Source organism: Aythya fuligula, chromosome 1, assembly GCF_009819795.1.
Source record: "Aythya fuligula isolate bAytFul2 chromosome 1, bAytFul2.pri, whole genome shotgun sequence".
Lineage (NCBI taxonomy): Eukaryota > Metazoa > Chordata > Aves > Anseriformes > Anatidae > Aythya > Aythya fuligula.
In genome coordinates, this window is record NC_045559.1 from 21,233,572 (window position 1) to 21,257,164 (window position 23,593).

The 23,593-nt window shown below is 42.2% G+C and overlaps 1 protein-coding gene across 4 annotated transcripts; it reads left to right on the forward strand.

The window, feature by feature from the left end:
• The first annotated feature begins 215 nt into the window (after nt 1–215).
• On the forward strand, nt 216–23,593 carry PANX2 (pannexin 2). 4 transcript variants are annotated; one of them, XM_032190851.1, is made up of 5 exons: nt 216–532; nt 834–1,131; nt 18,416–19,867; nt 20,830–20,902; nt 21,727–21,783. In XM_032190851.1, exons 2-4 carry the CDS (start codon nt 906–908, stop codon nt 20,859–20,861), a joined length of 1,710 nt encoding a protein of 569 aa, XP_032046742.1. In that variant the 5' UTR covers nt 216–532; nt 834–905; the 3' UTR covers nt 20,862–20,902; nt 21,727–21,783. The 4 variants fall into 4 exon arrangements, with proteins under 4 accessions (XP_032046742.1, XP_032046713.1, XP_032046724.1 ...); XM_032190822.1 differs by lacking the exon at nt 20,830–20,902 and having other exon boundaries at nt 21,727–23,593; XM_032190833.1 differs by lacking the exons at nt 216–532; nt 20,830–20,902 and having other exon boundaries at nt 1,070–1,131; nt 18,363–19,867; nt 21,727–23,593.

A 23,593-nucleotide genomic window follows, 5' to 3' on the forward strand; every position in this document is an offset into this window, starting at 1 on the left:
TGCGGCTGCTCCCCCTCCATCACCTCAGGAGGCGGCGCGGCCCCGGCCCCGGCCCCCGCCCCCGCCCGCCGCCGACCTCCGCGGGCCCCCGGCGCATGCGCGCTGCCTCCAGCGGTGCCTCCCGCGGGGCCGGGGCCGCAACGTGTTGCGCGCTGCAGCCCCCGGGGCTGTGCCTGCTGCGGCTGCTGCCCCCCCCCCTTCCTCCTCCTCCTCCTGCTGCTGCTGCTGCTCCCAGCCTGGCAGGCTCCAGCTGCTCGCATCAGATCCTTAAAGGACCCCTGCGCTCCCGCAATTCATTCCGGTGCTGCTCTCTCCTCCTCCTGCTGCTGCCAGCCCCCGCTGAGCCGCCCGGCGCGCTGCAGCCCGGCGTTTCCATGCATTGCCAGCCAGCCGCGGCCAGAACCGGCACCGGCCCCGAAGCGGCGGCGCGGGGACCTCTCCGCCGGCAGGAAGGGCCGGTGTAAGTTTATTTGCGCCTTCCGCTGCTGCTGGCGAGGCAGCGCCTGCGAACCCAGGGAGCCGCAGCTGCCAGGTAAATGCCCGCTCCCTCGGCGCGGGGGCAGCCCCAGCCCCAGCCCCAGCCCGTGCTGTCGCATGGCCGGGCACGGCGGGGACACGGCTGCTGGGCTCCCCCCCGCTTCCCTCTGCGGAGCTGCGTGGGGAGGCAGCCCTCCTGCAGCACCCGGGGTGCTGCTGCTGCTCCCCGGGGCTGCGGGGACACGGGGAGGTCGGGCTGGGGCGGGCAGCGCGGGACCCCCGCAGCACCCCGCAGCACCCCGCAGCACCCCAAGGCAGCCGGCCCCGCCGCCACCCTGTCGGTGTTGTCCCCGCAGGCCACCGCCCGTCCCCGTGTCCCCGTCCCCGGGGGAGGCCCGTCGGCGTGAGGCCGCCCGCAGCCACCGCTTATGCAACACATCATCGATAACCACCCCGACATGGCCACCGCGCTGCTGGCGGGCGAGAAGCTGAAGGAGCTGATCCTGCCCGGGCAGCAGGATGACAAGGCGGGCGCGCTGGCGGCTCTGCTGCTGCAGCTGAAGCTGGAGCTGCCCTTCGACCGCGTGGTCACCATCGGCACCGTCCTCATCCCCATCCTCCTCGTCACGCTCGTCTTCACCAAGAACTTTGCTGGTAAGGGCTGCGGGCTCCAACAGCGGCCCCAAAAATAGCCCCGGTGGCTCCCCGCTTTGTGGCCAGCTCCTGGAGGGCAGGGGCAGCGGGAGCAGAGGGGCCGTGGGGTGCCCCAAGGACAGCGGTGCTGAGGGAGGGGAGCGGGTGGCTCCGTGCCAGTGGCCCACCGGAGCGCCTCTTTGTGCTTCGTTACGAGGAGCCAGAGAGGTGTAAAGATGAGGTACGGCCTGAGCGTTGGTCCTGATGTTGAGTCAGGTGTGTGCAGCACGGGTGTTTGACTGGCCCGCGAGGTAGAGGGGTGCCTCGTTATACTGGCTGCTGGTAATTACATACAGGTACACGCCTCTTGGGCTTTCCCGTATCATGATATCTCTGGTATTTAAGGGCTTGCATAAAAATTTTCACAGGTTCAAAAGCCCAGGTTGTTCGCCCATCACAGCCAACACATCGTCCTGCCTGTCAGGGAGGTTAGTCCAGGTTTGTCTGGAAGGACAGTTCAAGTCTTGGTGAGCCTCAAAAATCATTCACCCAGTAAATTGCTGTGACATCGTTTGGGCCATTAGCAGGCAGGTAACCACTGCTTTACTTTCTGAAGTGTCGCCTCCAGGAGTGGAGCTGACAACATGGGACTTCTTTCGGGTCCCCCGAGGCTCCATCCTGAAGATCCCTTTGGAATTATTAGCGCCTTCGTGTACAGACTGGAAGCCTGTAGCTTGTATGGTCAGTGGGAATTAGCTGTGTTTGATCTGTAAGCATATCCAAATCAGGCTCTTACTTCATTGTGGCTTTGGGGTTGACTTCCAACACTGACAGTGAAAGCAAGCATAAAGCATATGTAAGATTAAATTACCTAGAAGAGTAACTGCTTGTGAAGAGCATCTTGATTGAAGATTTTTCTAAATCATAGTTAAAACATTTTGAATTTGCCTTTTTTTTTATGACTTATATATATCTTTTATATAGTTCTTCAGCCGCAGTTGATGATAACATCATTTTTTTGCATGGTCATCTAGAGGTATCTTAAAGAGACCATATTTTCAGGGCACACTGAGCTTGGTGAACATCTGAGAACTGTCTCCTCATGGTGACCTAAAGGCAGGATACAGTCACTTTTGTGGGTCCTTTGTGTAGAATGCAAAAGTGTTGGGGCCCTTCCTCTGTTTGGTTTGTAGAGAAGTAAACATCGATGAAAAGGCAAGCCTACAGAAGGCAACGAGAGTGCTTACTTCACACTGTTTGAGATTTACAAATGTGAATATTAGTAGGCCTAAAGATAACCTTGGGTGCCAGAAAGGTCATGCTCTTTCACTTATGTTTCTTTATTGTAGTGTGAGCTTCCTACCAGAGATCTGTGATGAATCACTGCTTGCGCAGACAGCAGGAGCTTACTCTGTATGAGCAAGTCCTGTGAGGCTGCAGATTGCGGAGGAAGACCCAAGTCTAGGAGACTCAGAGATTTATACAGGGGATGTTACTCTGAGAGACTACACAGTGGTCCATGGAAGTTTAGCAATTTTACTCACTACTCACATCTGACCCTATTTCTGCAATTGGGTTTGTTTTATGCCATGAAAGACTACTCTAGGACAACAGTTGTGGTCTTAAATGTTGCGGTTGTTTTGTTTTGTTTTTCAGAAGTACCAAAAACAATGTCATTTGTGTCTAGTCACAGACCTTGTGTACTCATTTGACCCTATAAGAGCATATGCAATGCTACAGGCTTGTGGTGGAGTGGCTGGAAAGCTGTGCAGAGGAAAAGGATCTGGGCATGTTGGTTGATGCTCGCCTGAACATGAGCCAGCAGTGTGCCCAGGTGACCAAGAAGGCTGATGGCATCCTCGCTTGTGTCAGGAGTAGTGCAGCCAGCAGGAGCAGGGAGGTGATCGCCCCCCTGTACTCTGCTCTGGTGAGGCCGCACCTCGAGTGCTGTGTTCAGCTTTGGGCCTCTCACTACAAGAAGGACATCGAGGCCCTGGAGTGTGTCCAGAGAAGGGCTACGAAGCTGGTGCAGGGCCTGGAGCACAAGTCCCGTGAGGAGTGGCTGAGGGAACTGGGGGTGTTTAGTCTGGGGAAGAGGAGGCTCAGGGGAGACCTTAGTGTTCTCTACAACTACCTGAAAGGAAGGTGTGGGGAGCTGGGGGTTGGCCTCTTCTTGCGGGTGATGAGATGAGGGAATGGCCTCAAGTTGTGCCAGAGGAGGGTCAGGTTGGAAATTAAGAGAAATTTCTTCTCAGAAAGAGCAGTCGGGCATTGGAATGGGTTGCCCAGGAAGGTGGTGGCATCATCGTCCCTGGGGATATTTAAGGAAAGCTTGGACATGGCACTTAGAGACATGGTTTAGTGGGTGATATTGGTGATAGGGGAACAGTTGGACTAAATAATCTTGGAGGTCTTTTCCAACCTTGATGATTTTCTGATTCTATATGTGCTATAAGAGCAGTAACCTGTTATGTCCTACCTGGACAAAGTTTACAAGGCAATACAGAAAGCACCCTTATGTCACTGAAAAAACATGGGACAGCACTCTTCTCACATACAATATACATACCATGAGAGAAAGGGGAAAAAAAAATAAAGATACAAGAAAATGTCATACAAACTTTAAAGGGACGACGAAATGAGACTTCTTTTTCAGGTGCAGTAAAAGAGCTCAAGATCGGTAGATTCAATTCTGCTTCCAGTGATCTCAAGAGCAAAACTCCTCCTAATTTTAAGTGTGACCTGATTTAGATGTTTGCAGCCCTGTTACCAAAACAACATTTACTCAAACTTCTTTACTAAGAAGGTTGTCCAGAGACACTGACCATGGTAACAGCAATAGTCCTGCTGAGTATGTGCTTATTACTGGCTCTGCTGTTTGTGTTAGGTTTCACCCATGCGCTGCCACTGATCTTTTAAAAAAATATATTTTTCTTGCTTTGGATATTACTTCCTGTATGCAGTTTAAATAATACATATGAAAAGTGCAAACTTTGTTGACAAAAGTGCTGGCAAGAGGTTCCTGCTGCCGCTTTGGGTGTTAGTACCATAGTAGCTTCCCAGCCTTTTCCTTGTGCCCTTCTGTGCATCGGTTACAGCCTCGGAGTAGGAAATAAAAGCTGATGCTTATAATTACTCCTAATGCTGTTAATGATATCCAGTGCAAGCTGTTTAAAGCTACCATCATGCTGCTAAGCCAAGAACAAACCCCTCTTCTGGTTTCTGTCCCTTTACTTGAAGAGTCTTGTAAAGGCTCTCGGAAGAGAGGTGCGCATGCTCAGGGCGTACGTAGATGTGCAGTGAACGTGGTTTCTCACAAACCCTTGAGTGCCAAGAGGAGATAAAACCCTACACACTGCTGATCTGCCTGTGAGTTTGTGGAGGATCCAGCTTACCTTAAAGCCTGGTCAGGAGTGACTAGGCACAGTGCAGTGCTGGGCTCCTGGGCCCAGCAACAGCACGCCGTGTGAAAGTTGAGCCCAGCCTCAGCATGTGAAGCAAGGAGGGCGTGCGTTATGCCAGATGGATTTAAAAGGCAATCATTTATTTGTAATTTTATAAATCGTTATGTCTGTGGGATAATACATTGCATAGTGTAGTTTTCCTGTGGGTGAAAATAAAGTTACTTAATGAATTGTGTTGTTTTAATGACAGGGGCAAAGTGGTTGCTTAGGTTAATGTATTTGCTGTTCATGTACGTGATTTGTTCATCCTCGTGTTTGAGTACTCTGATCTCCACATTGCTTTTGAGAAATTAAATCACAGACGGTATAATGCTTGCACTGGCACCTCTGCAAAGAAATGACTACAGCCTTTCTTTGCACTTCCCTGACTTTCTTTCATAAGAGAAAAGAAAGTCCCTCAACTAACACCTTCTGTTATCGTTTCTGAGTCTCCCAATTCTCCTTTAATGTTTTTCCAACAAACTAGTGTGATTCCAGGAAGGATGCACCTAGAAAAGTAATTAAAGTAAATCTGTGTGCAGTATTAATACTGGGCAAAATAATTGGCTCGATGGCTGTACCCAGAGAGTGGTGGTCAATGGCTCTGTGTCCAGGTGCAGGCCAGTGACGAGCGGTACCTCAGGGGTGTCTCTTGGGACCGGTGCTTTTCAGTATCTTCATCAATGATGTAGACGATGGGGTTGAGTGCACCCTGAGCAAGTTTGTAGATGCCATCAAGCTGAGTGGTGTGGTTGATACACCAGAAGGAAGGGGTGTCATCCAGAGGGACCTGGACAGGCTGGAGAAGTGGGCCCATGTGAACCACATGAGGTTCAGCAAGGCCAAGTGCAAGGTGCTGCACCTAGGTTGGGGCAATCCCAGACATGAGCACAGACTGGGAGAAGAACTCATTGAGAGCAGCCCTGAGGAGAGAGACTTGGGGGTTCTGGTGGACAAAAAGCTCAACGTGAGCCAGCAGTGTGTGCCTGCAGCCCAGAAGGCCAACTGCGTCCTGGGCTGCATCGACAGAGGAGTGGCCAGCAGGGGAGGGAGGGGATTGTCCCCCTCTGCTCTGCCCTTGTGAGGCCCCACTTGGAGTGCTGCATCCAGGTCTGGGGCCCCCAGCACAAGAAAGATGTGGGGCTGTTAGAGCAGATCGGAGGAGGACTACAAGGATGATCAGAGGGCTGGGGCAGCTATCCTGTGAAGGAAGTCCGAGAGAGCTGGAGATGTTCAGCCTGGAGAAGAGAAGGCTATGGGGAGACCTCATTGCAGCCTTTCAGTGCTTAAAGGGGTCTTATAAAAAGGACAGAGAAGGACTCTTTACACAGGTAGATAATGATAGGACAAGGGGGAACGATCTTAAATTAAGGGAGGATAGATTTAGACTAGACATTAGGAGGGAGGGTAGTGAGGCGCTGGACCTGGTTGCCCAGAGAGGCTGTGGATGCCCCAACCCTGGAGTTGTTCAAGGCCAAGTTGGATGAGGCCTTAGGTTGGAACTGGATGGTCTTTAAGGTCCCCTCCAACCCAAGCCATTGTGTGATTCTGCGATAAAGTCATTCAGGAACAGTGGTCAGCAACTTCACAAAAAGAAAGCCAGACAAGCGTCCACAACAGACAAACGAATAGTCTGCCTTTCTAAAACTCACCCATGCGCAGACTTTATATACCATCAGGATGTCTTGTATTTATGGGCCAGTGTGCACTGAACCTTGAGGATCTCAGGGGAACTGTTGGAGGCATTTGCCCTCTGTGCGCAAAGGAAACCTCCCTGCTAGCGATGCTCTTGTTGAGAGCTACAGTGCACACAGGTGGTAGTCCCAGGGGAATTTACTTGGTTTCATTCTGTTTTCTTTCACAAATTACTGCCTTAAAGATTTATTATTTTATTTAAATCCAAATACTGTTTGAATTTCTTTCAGAACAGTGGCATGCCCCCATTACACCCTGTGTGATTTCCAGTATCCGTTGTAGTGCTCCTGCATTGTATGCACAATGTTTTGCGAAGGTCCATTTTTTTTTTCCTTAGGGGTTTTATTTCTCATATCTGAAGATCCAGAAGCCTGATTTTTCATTCCCTAGCACCTTGAAGAATTAGTTACTCCTGTGCAAATTAGAAGTAAAATACAACTACCTCTGAGTGGAGAGCTCTACTTCAGTTAGTACTGCAGTGTCCCAGTGTAGGGATAGATAACCACGCTGGGTGCCAGCTAGCAGAGGAGCAGACTGTAAGCCTGTAAGTAGAGGTTGTCACTTCTGTTCTTCCCATTTAGCTGCCTTGGAGCCTGCAGGGTTGTTCCCTTCCACATGATAAAGGGTTTGGGGTTCTTTATTTAGTTACCTACCTACTTTCTTTGAAATAAATCATTAAAAGTGTTTTCTTGCTGAAGCAAACTAGCCTTAGGCTAATACTTAGTGGAAAAAAATGATAAAAGGCCAAACTTTAATTAAAGATTAGTAGGTAAGACTCTAAGATATGTAGTTCTAGTCCAGCTGTAGTCTGCCTCAATGTTCAGCAGCTTTTTTTAGTTACGATGTTTCAGTATCTCCTATCAAGGCCTGGTGAGTCTGGGGAGGCACAGATCTAAATACAAGGGACTGGTCCTTTAATATACTGCATTTCCATTTTTACTTCCTTGTCAAAATGCAGAAAATGCATGGTATTAGACTGCAACATTCATTATCTGTTTGATGGGCATCTGTTTGGTGTTCTGTGGGTTTTTCATCTTGCTCGCTTCGCTACTCTCCCTGGTTTTACCATGGAGCTAGGTACTTGCAAACCACATGGAACTAGTATTCACAACCCACAGCCACAGATAGGGCTCTGATGGGTATTAAACACCTCTCCATCAGCAAGTATAGTGTCTGTCCTCTGACACTGGCAGTGAACAGCAGCCTTCCGTAGTGAAACATCTCACAGCCTTTGCTTAGATTCCAAGACACCATGGACAAGGATCTTCACAATATTAACATATCTTCACAATATTGAAATATTTTGGTTTCCAAACTTTCAAAAGCTTTAGGATTCATGTTGTCAGCCACAGCAATTGCTAAGTCATATCCCTTGTGTACACTGCCTTGTGCTTTCTATTCACAATGAATCATTCTGTATTGCAGTCATGTCTGCTTTTCCCTCAGAAGTTGTTTAATGCCAATACTTAATTAAAATAAAGCAAAACAGTCATCCAGTTGATTTTTATACTCCCATCAAAAGCCAAGCTTTGGTGTTCATTTTCTTGCTAGGTTTATAAAACAGTGCTTACCAAATACCAAAAAGTTGCTCACAGATACTGTATTTCTATGTCTCTTAGCAGTTATGTAGCTCAGCCCTCTACCACCCTTCTGCTAGAAAATTCTCATGAGGAAGTCATGGAAGGAGACAGTAAGTTAAATGACTGAAGAGTTAGGACAAGTTTTATGTTTTATTTTCTGATTTGTAATCATTTTGCATAAGTGATGCTTACTTCACTGTGCAGTACAGTGTATGCATGAGTTCAGTGTCTCTTTATGCATTTCACCCAAAAGTATGTTTGAAGTAGTGTATGGTGAGGATTTCTCTGCTACAAGATGGAATTTTATTTTGTATTGCCGGTCAACTTTTTGAATTTGTATTTCTGTCTCAGGTTGTGGGCAGCATATTTACACACACTCTCACTTCCTGACCTGACTGTTAGTTGGCTTTTGAGCTTATTTTCCATTTTTACTCGGTAGCCGTACTTAAAGCCACATACAGTAAAAAAGTGAAGATGAAGTTTTCCCAAATGGTTACTGTTACTGCTACAAGTACTGGGACAGATTGTTGTTTGCATGCATGTGAGGACATGGATGCAGAAATTAGTTCTGAGGCAGTATTAGCTGCTGAGACACTCCTTAAATTCTCTTCTCACACCTCTTGTGTTTTAAGTGCTTTCAAATCGTGTATTTTTTAAAGAACTGCAGTAGTGCAAGCAGCCATGGGCTGGCCGTGGTTCAGCCACTGGCTGTTTGCATTGCAGTTGGAATTCTTACCAAAGGGTGAGGGCAAAACACAAACACAAGGTTCATGGAGTATGCAAGCTGGCTTTCTCGGATTTTTGGTCACTTATAGATTTGCAGTTATGCAGTTGAATGTTAAATGGAAAAGTAATCTAGAGAAAACACATGAGCCTCACATAAGTAATCATTCCACTGCAATTCCTAGAGGCCACAGACGTTTTTCTGTCACAAATTCCATCTCTCAGTCTTCATTGACACATACGTGTCGTCTTTTTTTTATATTGACTTGGATGACCCTGTCTACACTATTAACCCTTTCATTTTCTTGTGTCTCATATGTGAAGAGGTCCAACATATGGATAAGATTTAGCTTAATACATACTTTCAGGGTAACTTCAAAAATCTGTACAGATAGATGGGTCAAAAGCATTCTTGTTTAAGAGCTACTTAACTCATTCACCTTTGTCAAGAGGGAACCTTTTGAATAAATAAGAGTAAGGCTGAGACTGTTTTTCAAAGCTACCATGAAGTATTTTGAAGCTTTTTCTCTCTAAACTAGACAGAAATTACACATCCAAGATCTAGAGGTCTCAGCTTGTATTGCCTCTTAGATTGGTAAAACTCTTCAAGACGAATCTGTATCATCCGTGAGTTCCCTGGGATTTTTGAACACTAAAGATGACTGCAGCAGGCACCTTCAGTAGGTATACACATTTAATTAAAAAGCTGAAATATTTCACAGTAGACTGTCATCATTCTTGCAGAGGTTTCTTTTGTTTCCCATGATACAGGATTTATTCTAAGAAAAGGGTTGAAAATAATGCCTTATGTTTCCATCATAAGGGATTTTGTATATTATTCTCCTGTATTTGAACTTGGAAACTCAGTTGTACTTCTTAACGATAGTAAGGTTTGGGGATTTGTTTGCTTTTCTCTTCTGGCAGCAGTTGCTGAATGCAGGGTGCGTCTTTTGCAGCTTGGAGCTCAAGTGACTGTTTTGGAGCATTTCAGCTGTACAGGGAAGTAATTAATTCTGAGGCTGAGGTGCCTTGTCTTCTGTGGGATCCACAAACTGTACAGGAGGGATGGAAACATCCACGCTGGAGGTTGCAGGGTCCCTGGGAGCCTTTTGAGGCTGATTCTCTTTTGCTCTGTCATGATAGATCAGCACAGGTCTGATACTTCACAACCCCCAGTTTCGCTATACCTGGAGGGACCAGTTTTCTAAAAAGCAGTAGACCAGTCATCTCTGCCTCCAAATACTGAGATACTAAAAGAATATAATTACCTAATGAACTAACTACTTGTATTTTTCTTTACTTTTTTTTTTTTTTTTAATATGAAATTTTCCAGGTGCTGTGTTTATGCCAAGAGGTACTTAAAACAAGCCATCTTTTTTCATTTCTGACCATTAAAAAGCAGTAATGCAGTAGAACAAACCTGCTGTTTCCTGTTGTTTCCTGTGCTTGTATTTTGCGCTTGACCCTTGAATTAAGAAGCCACCCTTGTCTGTGTGCCATCAGTTTCACTAGGTATTCATTTCACCTTGGCATTTATGTGTTCTTGCAGTTTGCTTTAGCTGTTACTCTAGTTCGCATCATCCTAGTGTCTGGGTGCCTGTGTAGCTGCTTTGGGGTTCTACTTCTAGAGGGGAATTTTTGAATTGTCCAAAAATGTTTTTTGATCTTTGGGTAACATGAACACACTTGCTTTCATGCATTACTTCTACCCCTATAGAGAAGTTCTGGCATCACCAAATTCCACTTACCTCCTTATATTAGGGATAATTGTAGAAGTCAATATTATTCAGATCTCTTTTGTAGAGCTATCTGGCGGAATTAATTATATTTTGGTGAATGCATTCTGTTAGTCAAATCTAACTTTTCCTCATATCTTAACATAGTACAAAACAAATGATAATACAGAAATACACCTCTAGGTGCAAATGCAAGCATTGTAATTTCCTTCCAGATGTCTTTTGTTTTCACATAAGGCTCCATTAACCACAGGAAGAAATGCTCGCAGTGTTGCTCATCAGTTCTGTCATTACAGAGAAGCTCTCTTTCTAACAACATTGCCACCGTACTGTGTGACCATCATGTGGTGGATGGTAGCTCATTATTGAGGAAACATTTCTCCATAGGAACAACCTCAGGGATTTCATTTAGGTGTTTCTGCACCTTCCGTGTAACGGTTGCCATTTCTGGAGTAATCTTTTCCAACATGTCAACATATGAACCAAGTAGGACTAGGTGCTTTGCTCTCCTGAATTTTGCAGGGCAGGCATTACAAGTCTTTAAGCCTAAGGTTGCTGGTAAGTGAACTTCAGCATACCAGCTAATTTCAGAAGAGCTAATGTACATTACATACAGGGAATATAGTCCTGTAAATTTTTATATCCACTGGGAATGTTCAGTACTGATATAGTTACTCTGCAAATCCAAAATACATGCAGTTTGAACAGCAGTCTTGCAAGAAAAATGGCCCCAAACTGTAAATATGGGGACACCCCTGTGGGAAACCAATTACCTGTTAGTCTTTGAAGCTGTTTATCTCACCCATTACAACTAATTTTTGTAGAATGTGAGTCAGTAAAACTTACTAGCAGATGGTTTCCTGTCTCATTTCCTTAGGGACTTTTCTTTTAAGATTTTTTTCTTAAACAGGACAAGTGATTTCAGAGAGTGGTCAAAAAAGGCTATACCTTACCTTGTTGATCATGGAGAAATTTGTACCTTAGGAAGACTTCATGGGCATGGAACCTTTTTTCAGAGTTGGAAAGAATATTCCCTAACAAAGGTAAAGGTATTGTCTTTTTGTTTTGATAAAAATGATAATTCTTAATAATCAGCTTGCTAAGTTAAGGCTTAGTTCTATGAATGTTTTATGTTCTTATTCATATGAATAAACTGAGTTAAATAGGACCGTATGACTACAATTGATACACAAAAGTAATTTCAGGAATCCATCCTCATACTGTACTAATTTCTAACCTTTAAATAAAGTAGTTGAAATAAACCTGTTAAATTAAAGGAATTTTCTAGTTAATTTGGATACTAGCCAGCATTTGTTAAAGTCACATCCAAAATAGAGTTACATATTCCTTATGGAAACCTCTGGCTGGGATGGAAAAACTGTTTACTGTTTAGATGACATCATTCTTACTTAGACTACATTTTCAGCTTTAGTAATATAAATGTTTTTTGTTCTGTTTTTCCAGAGAGAAGAGGATCCAGGACATTTCTTCTTTTCCTTTTAAAAAAAAAAATACTGAAAACTACTAAATAAATAATTTCTGTTTCTCAAAATAAACAGTTTGCTACCTGCTTCCTTGTGCATTCCTTTTAGTACTTGAGATGAATGAGGCATGTACATCTGATTGCTTACACTCCCTTGATACAACATAGGGAAGAGCAGTATGATAGAACTACACTTGTCAAATACTAACATCTATGGCTGAATTCAGGGAGCTCCTCATTTATCTTGGCTATTATAAACTTGTGTTCTAGCATCTGATGGGGCAGGAAGATTCAGAGATCCTACCTAAACACTGATTTTCTCCTTACAGTAAAGTGGAGAGGACCTTATGAGGAGCGCTTCAGAGAACTTGACTGAAATACCAGCTTTTCTTTGTAGGCAGGTTGAGCACTCGCATGATTTAGCAGTCCTCTTGAAGAGGGTGAAAAGCCATAGGCCCAGGGTGAGTCTGCAATATATTTAACTCGGTACTTGTGCTTACCTGATACTTAGTTACGTACCTGATACTCAGGTCTCCAGAGTTGGTGTCTGCTTCCCACTGGCATTCCCTGTGAGCCTCTGTGACAGAGCACGAGGGTTTAGTTGCTTGTCCAGGAGTTGGGAGACCCAGCCTGTTCGGCAGAACCTAAGCAGCTTCTCTGCTGCCTATACCCAGTGTATGTCAGGCAGCACGTTTACTTTGGATCCTCAGAGAATTACTCAGACAAGAGACATACTAACCTTTGTCTTGGTATAGCAAGCACAAGAATTTTAATCTCATTTTTTTCAGTTTTATTTTCTGAAAACTGGATGCCATTTTTTTCCTTTTTTTTTTTTTCTGTATGCTGTTAGGAAATTGTTCTTTTCCTCCTGCATTATTGAATCACGGTTTAGAATGCTGGAAACCTGCAGTCTCAGTCTCCTTGGAGGGTTAATGAGGTGTGATTTGGTTTTCCAGAGTAAATTCTAAAAGATGGAGGTCACAGGAAACATATACAACTTATTATTACGGTTTATATTTTGCTTCTGGTTAATACATTTTATTTCACAGGGAATATGGTAGGTGTAAAGAGTCAGTTGCCCCTTTATATAGGGGCATATACTGTGTATTAAAAATATCTTACTGTGTTTTTAACATCTACCAAAAACATTGTAAATGTGTTGTCCATATTTATTTAAGTAACTTTTGATTACTGCTTTTAATAAAATTTTAGAAGCTCGAGATTGACCCCCCTACAGCATCAGTTCTTCAAAGAGAGATTCACATGCCTAATTTTATGCACTATGAGTAATCCCATTGGCTTCAAAGAAACTGCATGAAGTCATTTTTAGAAGCAGGGTCTATTTTTTTTTTTACTGTGTTGAATACTGAGAGGCTGGTATTGTTATCTTTATTTGAAAACACAAATGAATGTTTGTGTGAGATCCAATTCACTCACTTTTTCTAGGAAAACTTGTAAAAAATAAACTTTGAAAGATACAGGAGAATAACACATAACTGTCAGCTTGACCGTGTCTTACTTAACAGTGTTGTTTCTATGTACCACATACTAGCTCACATTTTTTGCAAAATTATTTTTTTTAATATGTATAGGCACGTGCATACACCCACAAAGCCTCCTTGGTGGACTGTGCTGTTGACATCTTTTCCTTTGAGATGCAAAACTGGGGCCTGAACTGCTTGTATTGCAGTGTGAGCCTCTGCATTCCTTCTGAGATTAATTTCTGCAACGGGAAGCTGCACAGAGGTTCCAACCCCAAACCTCAGCCCCCCAGCCCCTCATTTGAGAAATTTTAGAACTTAAAGTATTGTTTTTCCAGGGTTAAGTTTAGTTAAATTAATTTATCTAACATGTTTAACACTTGCAGCCTGACAAAGAGTATTTAATTCAGGGGCTCTTGAAGAGGGCTGTTGAGTGTATGCTGAGCTGTGTAGAGGTTGGGGAACCACTGGGAGGGGGTGGTTGACCTTGGACTGAGACTAGTAGAAGTGGTAGCCTGCACCTGCAGAAAGTCCCAGGCGTTTCTCAGAGCATTTACTAACAGGCAGCACCTAGCTTTCATACTTTGCCTTCACTCCTGCCTTCCACTTTGTCTCTCTAGGTTCTTTCTAAACATTTTACTGAGCATGGTCCCCCCTGCCTTCATCCCTTTCCCTACCTTGCTTATCTTCTCCCAACCATGTTCACTCTTTCATTCCCCTGAAGTATGTCCTTTTTACCACCATATGCCTGGAAGTAATTTCTCTAAGTAGTACTTAAACTGATAGGATGAGATGGTACAGAATGGAGCATGTGAAAAAACTTGGCTGTCAAGGGTTTTTATTTCTTCAAGTGGCATAACAGAATTATTGTATTCCACAACTAACTAATTCTGCTTTGACTATTTTATCTTGTCTGTATATCCAAAAAGATTAATTTGAGATGTCTCATATTTTATTAATGAGATTAGTTTTGTGGACTTCTAAAAGTTACTTACATGAACAATGAGCAGCATAAAATGCATTTCTGTACAACTGTTGAAAACATCTGAGGTACTGCTCACCTGTGATCATCTAACAGTATTGAAAAAGGGAAGCTAAGCTTCCTAGTATGCATCTTTATACTCAACTCAGTATAAGATTAATTAACATATTTGCATAGGTGGACCTAACAGCAGACCTTCAGGCTTTGAGCTTCCTGAGAATTTACTGAGCATGAGCACTGAAAATCTTGCAGTAGGCCATCACATTTAATGAAGAAATGTTGAGTTCAGCATTCCAGCTCCCAATATTGATTACAGGCTAATTGGGTAGTATCTTATTTTTTTGCCTTTGTTGCAGTTGCACACGTGTACAAGTCACAGGTACATGTATACCCTGTACCACCTTTTCATTATTGTTTGGAACAGGCAAAAGATTGTTTTGGAGATGATGACCTTGCTCTCCATGACGTATTTATTTATTTTTTAATGGTAGGAATTTCTGTCTGCTGGGCTCACGAGCATGTAACTATCAAGGAATGTGTAGGGACATATTATACTTATGGCCTAAGCCCCAACAACACTCAAAAGAGGACCAACACATTCAGCCATCGTAGTATCCCCTAAGCTTTGCAAAAGTTTTTCCTTATAGTATCTTCTTCTTCTGTCATTTTGTCATTTCCTACACAATTGAATAATTATGGCATATCCAATTAAACTGCCAAGTTTTGGGAAAAACATCCTATATTTATGAGTATAAACTACAAATATGTATTTTTTTTAATTTTATTTTTATATCATATGATCCAATATCAGAACTTTGGTTTTAAAAAAAAATCTGATGTGCCTTCTGAATGCGCATTATGGGGTTCTCACGGCTAAGTGAGCTGTGTATGTGAGAACAACTTGGTACTCCTCCATCCTCAACAGACCTGCATTTTGAGATCCAGCTATATGTTGATGCCATCTTTCATAACAAACCAGATTAGTTATTGATGTGATGCTTTCCTTTCTCATTTATTTCTGATTGACACATTGCAGCAGAGGAGAAATGGTCCATGCCCTAGTATGATAGGATCAAACACCTTCATGGTGTTAAATGCAAGGTAAAATGCTGCTATTGCCTAAGGAGCATTCACAAAAGCTAACTTAAAGCTAGCATTGATCTTACTTGGCAGCCCCTTGTCAATGAAGAGACAGGTTCCTTCAGGCAGCAAGTAGATTAGTCTTTTGCTTTGAATCTTTGTATGGAAGGGTCTTCCCCTCCTCTCCATTTTCTCGATGGTTGTCTAGATGAATGAGCTTTCCAGGACTGATGCTTTGCTTTGTGAGTCATGTCCTTTGCTGAGAAGGATAAGGTAAACTCCCCTGTGGAGTAACTAACAAGATCAGTGACATTCTCTGGCAGTGAGTATGACTCAAACATGTTAAAAAACACTGTTTGAATAAAACTGAAGTGTAACCCTGCCTCCTCTTCAGGCAGTTATCAGAAGTCCCACTGCCTTCACTGAGGACCCTTCATCTGAAGGGTTTTGGGATTCACCTGACACATAATGAAAATCATGTGAATTTAATAAAAATGCAAAGAAAATACAGGAGTAGCATCAATAAATAACAACACTGAATAAGAATGGAATACCATGCTCAGCTATCCTGAAAAATTAGAGATCTCTCTCAGCTTACCAGGCAGTGGGAGCAGCTAAATATCTTTAACAAGAAAAGTTAGTAAATTCCTATAAAATGGCACTTGCTTTCTTTACTGGGCTAGGCAGGCACATTTTTGAAGTAGCCTCCAATGAAGCTGTTGAGTCTAAACCAGAGTTGTGGAACTTCCATTTTTCAGAGAAGTGGACAAAGTGCAATTAGTCTCCAAGTGATCTGTCCAACATAAATGTAATGTTAAGACATTTTGATATTTTTATTTGTTTATAAATTAAATTAATATTTGGTGTATATATAAAATTTTGGCAGAAGTCACCTTAGTCTTTCAGGCCTCGGTGAGGAGAACTCTTTTTATTTGGTAGTAGCAAATGATACATGAATCCAAAAAAAGTCCCTAGGAATGGTTTGTATGAATATTTGTTGCTGTCGTCTCAACTATTCATGGTGCTGAGACCCAGCAGAAATGAATCTATGTATTTCATGGGAAATTAAGTTTTATGTTGACAGGTTCTACTAAGCTTAGGACACACCATTCAAAATATTTCTGCTTACAAGAAATGCTTGAAGCTATTTGCCATTTTTTTGATGGGAATATATTCACATAGGAATCTTCTGAATCTCCTGGGAAATCATAGAGTAACTCCCTGATAGTAGGAATTGAATATTTTTGTATGCATCCTTTCATGGGCAGGGTTAGGAGGGCATGTAATTGCTGAAAATGAAAGACAATGAATATTTTTATTGTAACTAATGAGTAAATGCACAATGTTATTCTAAATGAGAAGCTGTGTCTAAGAAAGGTAGATCATTTAATCTACCTTCAGCTGCGTTTTATGGTAGATCATAAAATAGTCTTCAGAAGTGATTTTAAAGAATATACAGGACTTAATCACTTTACGTCGTGTCTTGGGTAGTATCATTTATTCTAGCAAGTCTGTCCAAATGGTTATATTTTTAGAAAAGAATCTTCACTGAATCACTTTAAAAATATTTTGTGCAGTCCTAAGCATGTAGATCAGAGAATATGTTTACACATCCACATTTTACCAAAGCACTAGTAAATGCTTTTGATTTGCTTGAATATGAGGAGTATTAGTTGGTCAACTAAGGAGTCTTCTGTTATGCCAAAAGGATTAGTTTTTTTTGCCTGCGTATTAATTTTGAATATTTTACTATTTTCAAATGACATAATATTTTATTATTTCTCTTCATGATTTGTATTATTAAGAGAACAGTACCTCCACTCTCTTCAAGTGAGCTGTTCTCCATCTGAATTGTAGACTGCGTTCAGAACTGGAGCCAGCTTGGTGTTCTTGAGCGATTCTCAATTCAAGAGAACATGCCTTCCTCCTATGGATCTCATTTTAGGATTTTTTTTAAGGTATACCAGAACACTGTAAATTATATTCCCTTTGTTCTACCTGCCAAAACATTAAAATATGGTCTTCCTCTTTGATTTTGATAATGGTCATTTGTTTTGGAGCTGTTAATGCTGTTGTAGCTTTCACAAGTTTTTCTGCATTATTGTCATGTCTATTGTTAGAAAAATGTAATTGCATAAGAACATAGTACACCTACTGAGTCAAAGCAAAAGTCCTTTAGCCCAATATCCTGTCTCTGATGGTAGCAAAACTCAAATGCTTCGGAAATAGTATTAAAATAGACAAGCATATGGTATTATTTTCTTGGAAAAACCCTCCCACTGCCCAGCAGCCTGTGACTTAAAGATGATGCTACGGAAAAAAAATGGATCATTATCTGTGTATTAAATAATTCTTGCTATACTTTTTCTTCCATTACTTTGTCTACATGTTTTCTTGATCCACTATATTTGTTGCTACCATAATGCTGTAGGACAGTGAGTTCCAGCATTTAATTGCACACTATGTAAAAAATGATGTTACATTTTCAAATGTAAAATTAATTTTTCATAGTGGGAAATACAATTAACACACCAGATTCTGTCTTGGTCAGTCACACTTTAATTCAAGACCATTAACCGGGATACAGTTGCCTAAATGTTTATATGTCTTTAATTTTTTTTCTATTATATCAATGAGTAGATATATCCACTAACTATATTATTTATCTAACTTTTTTTTCTATTTAGAAGAATATTCAGCTGGGATTAACCTTAAATTTCACCTAAATGAGCCTTTCAGCATTTGCACATATGCCAAAATAACATCCTAAGCTATTGTGTAGAGGATATCAGGTCTTTTACCTTTCTAGAGTTAAGACCACACTTTAGCTTAGGATATTGTTCTCAGCGAGATAACTAAAACCAAAATATGTATTTATTGCAGACATTTCTAGCTGAGGTTCATTATAAATTTTCCAGGTAAATAGTTTTGCCTGGAGGCTTGTGAAGATGTGAGCAGGCTGAGCTGTCTGATAGACATTGTGGGCTTAACAGTCATGTGAAGATACAGTAAAGTAAAATTGATATCATTTGAAATGTTTATTTTCCAGAGCTCCTTTTGTAGGTTAAATGCACAGCAGTGACTTTTCTCTCTGTTATACAGAGGAGCCAATATACTGTTACACACCACACAACTTCACCCGCGATCAAGCCTTGTATGCCAGAGGATATTGTTGGACAGAATTAAAAGATGCCTTGCCAGGAGTTGATGCCAGCCACTGGCCCTCCTTGTTTGAGCATAAGTTCCTACCTTATGCACTGCTGGCTTTTGCTGGGATAATGTACATTCCAGCTCTGGGCTGGGAATTTCTGGCCTCCACCCGACTGACTTCAGAGCTTAATTTTTTGCTCCAGGAGATCGATAATTGCTACCACCGTGCAGCTGAAGGACGAGCACCAAAAATTGAGAAACAGATCCAGTCCAAAGGCCCAGGGATCACAGAGAGAGAGAAAAGAGAAATCATTGAGAATGCAGAGAAGGAAAAAAGCCCCGAACAGAACTTGTTTGAGAAATACCTGGAAAGAAGAGGACGCAGTAACTTCTTGGCTAAGCTTTATCTCGCAAGACATCTGTTCATCATCTTTTTAAGCATTATACCGATTACATACTTATCCACCTACTATGCTACACAGAAGCAAAATGAATTTACATGTGCGCTAGGAGAGCCTCCAGACAAAACAAGCAGCTCCAAATTGCACATCAGAGTGAACTGTAAGCTGCCATCTGTCCAGCTCCAGCGGATCATTGCGGGTGTAGATATTGTTCTCCTCTGCTTTATGAACTTGATCATCCTTATCAACTTAATTCACCTCTTCATATTTCGTAAGTCCAACTTCATATTTGATAAACTCAACAAAGTTGGAATAAAGACCAAGAAACAGTGGCAGAAGTCCCAGTTTTGTGACATCAATATTTTGGCCATGTTTTGTAATGAAAATCGGGACCACATAAAATCTTTGAACCGCCTGGATTTTATTACAAATGAAAGTGATCTGATGTATGACAATGTGGTCCGCCAGCTGCTTGCGGCCTTGGCCCAGTCTAACCATGATGCCACTCCAACCATGCGTGATTCAGGGATCCAAACAATAGACCCAAGTGTCGACCCAGCAGACATTGATGGTAATGAGCAGCTCATCATTAAGAGACCAAGGAAGAAGATGAAATGGATCCCAACTACCAATCCACTTCCTCAGCCATTCAAGGAACAGTTAGCCATTATGAAGGTTGAAAACCATAAACCCGAAAAGCCTAAGCCTGTGCGGAGAAAAACAGCGACAGATAGCCTTATTGCTCCTTTACTAGAATCCACTGCAAAAACCTCACAGCAATCATCAGCTCATAAAACTGACTCAAACGCCATCCCAAGCACAGGCAGTGAAAAAAAGCACACACGACACTTTTCCTTGGATGTACATCCATATATACTTAGTAGCAAAAAACCCAAGCCAGAGATTCCAGCCATCCCCTCGATGCCTACATCAAAAAGCCAAGAAGGTGGATTCCTAAACCAGGAAGAGAATGTCATAGTACACGTTACCTCCTCTCTCAAAGGTACAGTATGTTGCAATGCCAGTGCCACCTCCACAGACCATGGTTTTCGTAGTGACCTTCAGGAACTCAAAGCGTTCCTGAACAATTTGACCTACCTTACTAGATTTTGGGATAAGTAACAACGTTAGGATTTGTAGGCCTCAGAAACCATGGTTCTCTCTATCAGAATACAGCTATACAGAGGATAAGCATTATTACACGTAGAGCTGTGCAAAGCAGCCTGTAGGCTGTTGCTATAGGTAATTTTTCAAACACGAGCAGATTTTCACAATTATGAATGTGGTCATGCCTGGCTAAGGAAATGAGGAGGGTTTGGCCTCCGTGACACCCTTCCTGCCCCACCAGCACCTGGTATATTTCAAACCAGTCTTATTTTCAAGTCATATAGAAACAGCCAGTATACTAACCAGTAACAGCAACTTCTTAAGAGTGGGTGAGAAACTGATAAAGGCAGTTAAAGCTGCCTGTAGGAAAAAAAATTCTCTGTAACTACTAATTTGTAGGGGTTGACATTTGCCACCTATGAAGGCACAATTCGAATTATATTGTTCTTCACTCAAGAGACATTTTAAATTGCTCTTTGTCTCATGTGGACCAGAGGATGGATGGTCTGAAGTGTGGGTGCTGGTCTGGGACTCAGGGATTCTGCCATTCACGTCCCGTATGGCCTCACAAGGGATGCTCTTTCTGTGTCTCAGTTCCCTGTGTGTGTCCTGCAAATGCTACCCTTTTTCTGCCTCAAAGGAGTTTTCAAAATATATCAATAACTGTTAGATGCTAGAGTAATGGGGACAGCCATATAAGCACTAAGAAAAGTGATAGACCAGTAGATAACTGACAGAGAGATAGGTATCTTCTTGTTTATTTTTGTAAGCTACTGACATAAGAAAGAAGCACTATGCAGTTGAAGTTACAGAAAGATTTGTACATACTTAAAGCAATGGCTCTCATCTCATTACAAGCTAAGACCTCCCTCTGGGCCTCGACAGACTGACAGCTACCGTCACCCACTGCCCAGCAAAGAAGTGATTTGAGGTATAAACGTTTCTGTCACTTCCAAATCCGTATGCTCCTTAGAGCCCTCCAACTCCCCAATGTGCATGTGAGCTATTCTACAGCTTTCCTTATCTGGTCACCTGCTCTGATTTCAACTCCTCAAAACTACTGGGGTTTTCTGGTCTCAATTACCTTCATCTAAATTAGTGCTTGAATATTTTAAGAGTGAAAAATAATTACTGTAGTTTTGGGGCTCTGTTACTCTCCATTCTAATTAAAAGTATTCAGCTTTGCTTTTGAGTTAGACCAACATTGCAGTCCATCAGGTAAGGCAGACTCCTAATTTCTGGAAAGAGACACCAAATTGCTGAGTTCTTTCTGAAGACAAGTGGCTTACAATCTGTAACCACTATTTTTTCCCATTGAAAATATCAGTGCTTTTTGTATTCCATCTTGTGGTTTTCAACATTCATAGCATTTGTCAAAACATTAAATCATAACATTTCTAAAACACCTGCCAGACCATAGAGGAGAGTAAAAGATACTTTTCAGTTGTTTTTTGTTCGTTTTACAAAAATACCATTCACATTTGGAAGCATGAGCATGCCTAAAAAAGTGAGATTTACAAAACCCATTTGTTGTTTGTCCTGTTTCCCTGAGCTTACAGTCCTGTTGTTACAAAGCTGTCCTGCTGGATTCCTCAAAGGGTCCCAAGAAAATTCACTTTGGGGTCCACTCCTGCTCCCATTGAAATCAATGGCAGAACTGCCAATGACCCTAATTGGTTCAGGACACTGCTCTGTGGTGGACGGGGAGGATGAAAGGCTACCTGTCTTTTAACTGGCTGTTCTGGTTTCTCTTAGACACCCCTCATCCTGCAAAAGAGATGCTGTACTCATCAGAGACATGCAGAACTGGGCCCGCTGCTGGGGCTTTTGTCACATGCAACCACAACCACATAGCCACCACTGCTGCGACCACAACGATGACTTTGAACCCAGTCAAAGCAGAACCGGGCCCGGCACTGAACTGCAACCCCACACACCCACTGCTGCACATCAACACGCTCTACGAAGATCACGAGGAGGAAGTCCCAAACATCATTGACAATGGGATTCACTCACCGGCCGACACGGGGGAGATCCTCTCCATCCCCACCCCCAAGCAGATAAGGCTGGCAACGTTTGACGAGCCAATGGCAATCGTGAGCTCGGTGGAGTACTGAAGGCCCCGACGGCATGCCTGCTCCCTCAGGGCCGGGTCTGAGGCTGCTGCAGTGAGAAACATGGTCCCCGCCGCAACGCGCTGCACTGCATGAGCATGGAGAGTCCTCATACAGACTGTGATAACAGCTCTTGGTAATAATACCAAAGGGTTTTTCAGGATCACATCATGAGCACTGTCAGTCATTTACCAAGTATAATAAGTAAAATCTGGTGGAAATAGACCTTTAACGCCAAGACAACCATTAGCTCTAGCTCTGAACGATAGCTTCCAGATTCAATTGGTTTTAGCACAATTTATGAACACTGAGTCTGATGGCATGCCACAGTAATTTTAGCGAGTGTTTAAATCCTTTGCATTCAGAATCACTGTCTGAAGTTAAAATGACATGGAGGTGAGGTATACTTTTTTAATGGCAGCAGTTCAATAAGAGTTTTTTTCTAAGCAGAGAGGTGTTGTTTTTTTTCACAATTCAGGATTATGAAAAAGTTATATGCAAGCAAATTTTTGTTTGTTTGTTTGTTTCTTTAGCTCACTAATGTTGGGCTTGATGGAGACTTAGCTGAAAGGGCCTTACTACCACCAGCATTTAAGTGCAAAAAGAATTGATATGTTCAATCTCTTGCATTTATAAATGAAAATACCTGAGGTATGCCCCGCCCTTCAACAAGCTTATATGTTTGATGGAAGATGATGAAATGAAGAGTTTATTTTTTTAAATATATTTTACCATGGGAAAAATTACTTTAATAACTTTTCAAACCAGGTGTTGCTTTTAACAAAATGTGTAGAAGAGAGTCATTGTAGCTGCTTATTTTTTCATAGTGTATTTATGAACCAGGTTAGAAACTTTCATGGGTGCTTTACTGATGAAAAATCTTACAGAGGTTGTTACAGAACATCTTGCAAAATAAGAAACCAGCAAAACTGTTTTCAAATAACACACAGTTAAAGAAAGTCCATGAATTTAGGTCTGCAGACTTGGCTAGTCCCTGATTCAGCAAACACTTAAGGCCATGGATGTCACTGAAACGACTCATATGTCTAAAGCTAAGCACATACTGAAGTGGCTCTGCTGGATCTGGACTCAAGTGCAAGCAGACAATAATCCTGCCATATGTGCTATCATTCTGATTCAATATTTGCCTTCCTTGGCTCAAAGCACATCTTCATCCCCATCTTCCTATAACTTTGATATGTGTGATTTAATAGAAAATTCTAGTATAACTAAAACATCTATTAAAAGTGTATCATGCAATAACCATTCTCAGCAAAATTATAGTGAAACAAAAAGTGACTGTGTTAAAATAATATTACTAGCTGCATTCAGAATTATGGACTATATGTGTTTGCATCAAAATTATGTACAATGGTAGAAGAACCACGCAGCACAAATACAGGATTGAAATCTTGAATTTATTTTTAATTTATTACCTCAGACATGGATATATGATACCAGTATTTAATTAAAATAGCACTGAAAATAAATACATATTATTCTGAATA